Source organism: Bactrocera latifrons, unplaced genomic scaffold (genome assembly GCF_001853355.1).
Source record: "Bactrocera latifrons isolate USDA-ARS-PBARC rearing strain unplaced genomic scaffold, ASM185335v1 scaffold_211, whole genome shotgun sequence".
NCBI classification, from domain to species: Eukaryota; Metazoa; Arthropoda; class Insecta; order Diptera; family Tephritidae; genus Bactrocera; species Bactrocera latifrons.
The window spans coordinates 472,665-480,142 of record NW_017535642.1 but is presented as its reverse complement, the minus strand read 5'-3'; the positions used below and the strand labels follow the sequence as shown (position 1 = coordinate 480,142).

The 7,478-nt window shown below is 37.6% G+C and overlaps 1 protein-coding gene across 1 annotated transcript in view; it reads left to right on the top strand.

Annotated features, from left to right (window-relative positions):
* LOC108968372 (synaptotagmin-1) overlaps window positions 1-7,413 on the top strand; it is a 21,164-nt gene extending 13,751 nt beyond the window's left edge. The window contains exons 2-8 of the mRNA XM_018932364.1: window positions 5,027-5,295; window positions 5,364-5,742; window positions 5,808-5,918; window positions 5,982-6,102; window positions 6,177-6,367; window positions 6,516-6,819; window positions 6,891-7,413. Of these exons, the coding sequence (XP_018787909.1) occupies window positions 5,081-5,295; window positions 5,364-5,742; window positions 5,808-5,918; window positions 5,982-6,102; window positions 6,177-6,367; window positions 6,516-6,819; window positions 6,891-7,069 (1,500 nt within the window). The 5' untranslated portion in view covers window positions 5,027-5,080 and the 3' untranslated portion in view covers window positions 7,070-7,413. The remainder of the gene's footprint in view (window positions 1-5,026; window positions 5,296-5,363; window positions 5,743-5,807; window positions 5,919-5,981; window positions 6,103-6,176; window positions 6,368-6,515; window positions 6,820-6,890) is intronic.
* The last annotated feature ends 65 nt before the right edge of the window (window positions 7,414-7,478 follow it).

Here is a 7,478-nt window from a genome sequence, read left to right as displayed (position 1 = left end):
CCCTTAGTATATAAAACGTACAAGTATGCAATTCATATCCGCATTACTTAGATCTACCGGCACCTCAACCGCAAAATCTTATAATTTTCAACAAACTGACAATTTTCATAAACAAGCCTCACGCTCGTAGTACATACATATATGATATAACAATACAGGTATAAGTACGAGAATTAGGGGTACTCATATGAGGAGACGGGTTCAGTGATATATAGACACCATGTACACAATTGGAGTAACACAAAACATTACATTTGTTAATTGTATGGATTCTTCATCTTCATTGGCTTAAGCATCGCTTACGTGGTAATAGTCGAGTTTACAGCAGCGCGCCAGTTGTTCTTCGTTTTCGCTGTTTGACATCCAATTTCCAATGGATCTACCTGGTATTTCCAACTGAGTGGACGTCTTTTTCTTCCTCTACTTCCCCCGGCGGGTGAACTGGAGTGTTTTCGTCTACTCGGATTCAYCGTATGGATCGATTCCTATACATTTATAACCAAATTATGACAACGGTATTACTACAACTTAACGATTGTAACTTATGTAGGGGCCACGAGTAAGGTAGAACCAGATGCCATCAATGGGTTTCATCGGATATCACTGATACATTTCATAAAATCATATACTTTCCCTGGAAGTATACCTAGTTATGATTTCGTAGGAATTATCAACCACTGAATTACAGACACGAACAGAGCGAACGAGCTGCCAGACATCCGGCATTTTAATGCAAATAACTGTTTAATTTGCTTATGTGTTCCCAACAACACTTTCTGTGCAACCTGTTGCAGTCTATGGAATTGATTAACACTTCATCGTTTGCATTCGCGGAAATCTATCATTTTGTAAACAACGCTTCAGACAGATTTTATCATTTCATATGTCAATAAGATAAAATTACTATATCGTCATGTTAATACTCATAATTTCCCATTATATGACTACCCTTACTATATGTACAGTTAATTCAGTTGCGGAAGTACATACGTGCTTTTGGAGAGAGCATTAATATATGAGTATGAGTTGGCTCTCTTTAAACTCTGCTAGTTGTATATTTATGCTTATCGGAAAGGCASAAATGTGTTTGCTATCACTTTGATATGAATGGAAATATGGAATATATGGCAAAAGCTCCAAAGGTCATAAAATACCATATGCTCACATAAGCTTTAATCATAGCAGTATAAGTATACGAGCACTATCTCTGGCTAATAGTGAGTTAATAAAAATTTATTTAAATGGGAAATCACGTGCTGGCATACACGCCGACRAGTAAGGAAGTTTTTACTTCAAGAATGGAGGTAAACTCATAATATTGTTTCAWAAAAATCTTGATTTTCTTACGGTATTTAATAGGCGCAGGGGACAAACTTACGAACATACATATATAGACTTCGGTTTTTGATCACTTTCTAAGGTATTCGACTGTTTTTAAATATTGAGAGAAAAATAGTCCAGTTTGCTCGATTTTCCTAAAATGGTTTAAATATGGCAAATTCCATGCAATACGAACGCAGTAAGAAAGAGCTAAGCTAATGTGTAACCGAACATTTTACATTCTCGCCATTGACAACGCTCAAAGCCAGAAAAGTAATTTCAGGTATTGTAGAAACTTTATATTAAATCACTAAGTAATGCTGAAGAGTTTCACTTTAATTATTTGCCGAAACCGTAAGTAGATTGTTTTTTTTTTCATTGGGGGTGTTTTTTTACGTGGCGSGTCCCAAGCCCAGCGCACAACCCTACGTAGGGAATGTTTCGCCTTCTCACTTTAGCTCACCTTCAAACGRATGTTCTTAGGCTACCCAGAGGATACTTGTTCAAAGACCGGAAGTAGTGAGCTGCTTGAGTCATATGTAAAAGAATCGTTTCTGGTCAYTCCCAAGTGAATGGCGATCAGAGAACTTTCCTCACTTGCKTGAACTTCTACACATGACTCCATCCTCCAGTAGATTAAAAGATTACTTGTTTATGTCATATATTCAMTTACCAAAGATTACTTCCAGTACTAAACTGTAGTAACGGGTAATGCAGGTAGAGATAYTTTTTTCAATAACACTTTTTTGACAGAGTCATATCAAGCTGTCGTGGTATTTTTGTCTAGTATTATTTTTCATTTTATTTGGGAAAGTCTTACGCCTGAACATCGTTTACATATCGCTCGACTCTATTACATCAATTTATGTTCTGTAATTGGAACTACTTAGCGTACTATTCGCAACAYCATAAACSATCTTTAGATCCAGCTCTCATTACTGGATAATTTGACCGAATGGACCACGTCCAAATTTTGTTCAGCGATGAAGTCCAYTTYTGKCTCAATGKGTATGTAAACAATCAAWATTGCYGCATTTGGGACGAGGAGTAACCTGAAGAGATTCAAGAGCTGTCATTTCATCCTGAAAAAAACAACGGTTTGGTGTTGTTTGTCTGCCGGTGGTATCATYAGTCYATATTTCTTCAAAAATGATGTCRGTGAGAACGTAACCGCCAATGGCRACSGTTATYGCACCATAATAACCGACTATTTGATGTCCGAAATTATAGTTCGTGATCTTGGTGACGTTTCAACAAGACAGCGCCACTTCCCACACATCGCATCAAMCAGTGGAGTTTTTGAGAGAGCACTTCGGTGAGCAGATATGTTATGTTTTGGACCGGTCGATTGGTCACAAAGATGATATYGCACTGTTAGACTTTTTCTTGTGGGSATAAACGGAGGTACGAATATCTCAGTATTAAATAAATTAGAGCTACGGGAAGTACTGAATGTGTTTAATCCCTATTTGACGCAAGGGTATATTGTTGTTAGAAGGAGGTTCTCTCCGAATTTTAATATTACCATATTTTCGGTAAAATGTCAGCGATAAGTACTGATGTCCACATATCCGTCATATGATGGCTTAGAAAGTTATCGTCCGATTTTGAGAATTCTAAGACACGAGAGGGTATTTAATACCTTGATGACGTTATTTGTAAAAAGTTTTATTGAAAAAATATTAAATTGTGATTAATTTACGGTGTCGTGGTTGCGATCCCATGTTCCAAAGTAGCGTAAGAATGTCTGAATAATGTTATGTACCTAATGAACATGAAATTGGGTTAGCAGTTCTTGATATATGGTATTTCAACCGAAGAGTGGTTGTTTAGTTTTGACATCTTTAGTAAGATTTAAAATATTATTAATTTTTTATATTTTTTCTGAGCTGTAAGAAATGCACCTGTTTGTTGCTTCAGTGCTACAATACCATGATTTTTCTATTTTTTGTTTCAATTAATTTGCCCAAAACCCATATATTAGGGGGAGGTAAAAATACATAATGTTAGTAGAAGTCCAGTAAAAAGAAATCCAATATTTTTGATTGCAAATTCAGATTTTATTTAGCAAAGTAAGAATGTTTGAAAATGTGTACCGTTTTGTGCGATAACTTGTGGAGGTGAATTTGATTTCATAATGCCACTCTCGTAGGAACGCTTTTGTCTTTGGAAGTTGGAAATTTAGACAGGCTTTACTAGAGGCGAATTTTTCACCAGTTAAATCATTCATAGGTAGTAATATTTATTGCCGAGTTCAGACTATGAGGTGGATACATTAAAATCTGCCTTTCAAATTTCCGGAACCACAGGTGTGCCTGTATTAATGTGCGTGGCCTGGCATGGTGTCCAAAGCTGTCCTCAATTGGACAGATGGCGAAAATTATACTAAAAATTCCTAACACGTAAAATTGTAGTCAAGCAGTTCCCTCAGTAATCAAGGGGTAGAGTTTGTTTTGACTATAATCTATAATCTAAAATGCACTATGCCTGTTATTTGGTTTGCCTCGAAATTTCAGCATAATCTTGTTAGTGATATAATACTCAGCTTGAACTGATATTATAAACTTTGAAAGATATTGCTTCTAATGAAAGGACACTTGAAGATTAAGCGACAAATGTCATCAGTCATTGAGGTTGATGGGTGCTCAACTTGTAGTATTAAAAGTTAAAAAAAAACAGCCTTAAATCTGGTACCACGGGGAGCAGTTGACCCCTGCAAGGGCTCCAATCTTTTCATTGGGATGGGCCTTTTAGAGAGGTGGCTGTGGTTTAAACCTAAAGGTAGGGAGGAGTGCGACCGGGTGCCAGATTCACAGCATGGCAGAATTTTAGGTCAGTCTCGAACCCGACCATGAAGAAGAAGGTCTCCCTTCCACCTGACCACTTGGAACGGAATAATACATGCTCATTGCAAGTATCAACGCATTGTTTATATGTCTTTTCTTTTAAGCATCGTTTAAGCACGATTGTTTTGTTAAGGTGTGTGCGAGCTAAACCACAACCATTCACTAAAATTACAAAAATTACTTTACGTAATGGAACTTTTGAATATAAATTCGTAATATGAAAACCTCAAATACCCCACACACATCTTAGCATATCTGTCACAAGTTGTTCCGTCAGATTCGTTGAGTAGTTTCATTAATAATTTGATTTAATTAGTGCTAAATGTAAATATGTTATATATATTCCAGTCTATAATTTTGAAATCAGTCAGTCAACTAAACTTACTTAAGCTTTTTTTTTGTAGTGAATCTTTTTGCTCCGAAAAAATCATGTAGGCGCCAACACTGATAACTCGTTACTCATTTCAAGATAATTGTGGGTAGGTGTATATTATTACATGTGATGCTTACCGAACGTTTACACGTGATTCTACTAATTTATATACATATATATAAATATATACAATACATATAATCTATAAAACAAAAAGTAAGTAAAAAAATATTGCGCGCCAGACTCTAATTTATTAATCGACTCAACTTATGTGTTTGCATTGAAAAGCTGCAGTGCTTGTACGTTGTGACAGTAATTTATTTAAGCAATAAATACACATTAGCGAAATAAAATGTTGAGGAAGCGCAAACAAAATCAAACTTTTAAAAGCGCTGATAACGTAAAGAGTATTTGATTGGCAAAAGCTTCCGCTCAGCCACTATACAAAAGCCGTATTTCTACGATATTCTTCTCTACTCGTTTACAGGAGCTTTCGAGCAAATCCTGCTGTCGCAACAACACTTAATAGAGAACCAGCCAGATGCCTGCACTAAGTAACGGCAGAAACATGGACATTGTTATCCGCGAAGAGGATGTGTCAGTGGCACAGGTGGGCATTTATGCGTCCATATCCTTTCTGGTGGTGACTGTTGTGGGTGCATTGTTCTACGTTTCGTGTTCGAAAAAATATCGACTCAATTGGTTTGAGAAAAATTTACTGGAATCGGCTGCAGAGAAACAGGATACCGAACAGTGGTGAGTTTACTTGCACTGAAAAAAATCAAAGACACGGCAGACATATAATTTACTTCTCAATTCAACAGCACCGATCCGCTCGTTGCCGGCAATGCAGCTTTTAATGCGGACAACATCAGCGAATGCTCTCGTTCTCGTTCGATTTGCAAGGGCAATATAAGCCCCACATCCATTAATACTGACGATCCCACTTTTTGGGTGCCACCGCCGCGCAAGACTGTGCAACAACAGGTTTCAACATCTGCAGAAGAGTCCCCACCACCAACACCCACCTCACCAACGGGTAGTTTGAAATCGAATACGCTCTCGATGTCTTCAACGAGCTCCGTGCCTATAACACGTTCGGATAAGCACGTCGTCTTGGGCATGAACCCCAGCAGACCAAAGGTGGCGTCGATGAGCGCCAAATTGGACCACACAAAAATCGACATGTCTCTCTATAGAAATGTAAGGCTACTCTGTTGTCTCATTGATGATGAAAATATAGCTCTGAACATTCCTACTTTGTACAGAATTCTCAACAGAAGGGATCGCCGCAAGGCAGTGATGATATTCGTGGCAATATTCATTTGAGTGTGGTCTATGACACAATAGCCGGCATGCTCTCCGTACATTTAATAGAAGTGAACAGTTTAACAAGCATGTGTATATGTATTTGTAAATAAATATGTTTTGATCTTTCCTAGGCACAAAATTTGCAACCGCGCGACTTCAGCCGCACAGCAGACCCATATGCCAAAGTACGTCTGCTTCCCGAGAAGAAGAATTTCTGGCAAACGCGCATACACAAGAAAACTCTCAATCCTAGTAAGTGGCCTTAAGTTAAAGCTTATTTAAATTTAGTCAATAACGTTTCACTAAACCTTTGTCAATTTTTATAGTTTTCGATGAGGATTTCGTCTTTGAAGAGAATGCAAATGTAATCGATAAGCGCACAATTGAGATTTTGCTCTACGATTTTGACGCGTACTCACGCCATGTCTGTATTGGAGGCGCCCAAATACCGTTAAACAGCTTGGATCTGAACGAAAAAGTTGAGTTGTGGACACCGTTAGGCTCCTGTGCAGAGCAAGTAAGTATCTACATAGGTAGATGGTACCCAGCAGCCATTATAAATACCATAAATAGAACATGCCAATTGATCTGATTTTGAACACGTAAATGTTGATGATTTGTTGAAACCGTTATATTAATGCATGTGTTTGTGTATTTGAATTTAGGACATGAAGGTCGATTTGGGCGACATTATGGTTTCGCTCTCATTTCTGCCCTCAGCTGAACGCCTGACCGTGGTATTGATCAAAGCGCGCAACTTACGCATAATAGATGATTCGCGGAACTCATCAGATCCGTACATTAAGGTAGCGCTACTGTCCGATGGTAAGAAAATCAAGAAGCGTAAAACTGGCGTCACACGTAATACCATAAATCCGGTATATAACGAAGCACTAACATTTGATGTTAACAAGGAGACATTGAAGAATTGTCTCATTGAGTTTACGGTCGTTCACGATGGACTGTTGGGTAGGTTGCCAAACTTCTTGATAACTTGTGCTTGCAATACTTTTTCTACTGCAACTTTTATTTATATTTAGGCTCCAGCGAAATTTTGGGTCGTGCAGTCATTGGCAACTCTGCAGAAGTGCGCCCCGAGGAACGCATGTTTTTCGAACAAATGTTCCGTTCCAAAAATTCACTCGCCCAATGGGTTCCACTGCAGGAGGCTAGCAATCAGCGCGGCAATTTAACTAATCCACCAACCAATTTGAATTAAATGTTATGATAACAGCACAATTTGCTGGTCGAACAGACAGTTATTATAGCGCTGTTATTACGGAACAGTGAGTTTAAACAGAAAACGTTAATGACAGCGGTGTTAATAACAGTGAATGATTATAACACAAAATGTTATTTTCAGAAAATGTTGATGCAAAAATTCTCTATTAGGAAAAGTTGACAACTTCTTTTCTTTAGTGAATTAAAAAAACTAAATACATTAACATTTTCAGCTGTTATTAGTCTGCAGAAAATTAATTTTGTAATTCAACCATTCAAAGAAACTGCTGTCATATTATTATGTGTTTTGTGTTTACTGAAATTGCTGCGTTCGTGTTTAATTCTATAAATGCAAGTTTTGTGTGCAGTTCAGGTAGCCTATATGTATTCATATGCGTCTATACCTA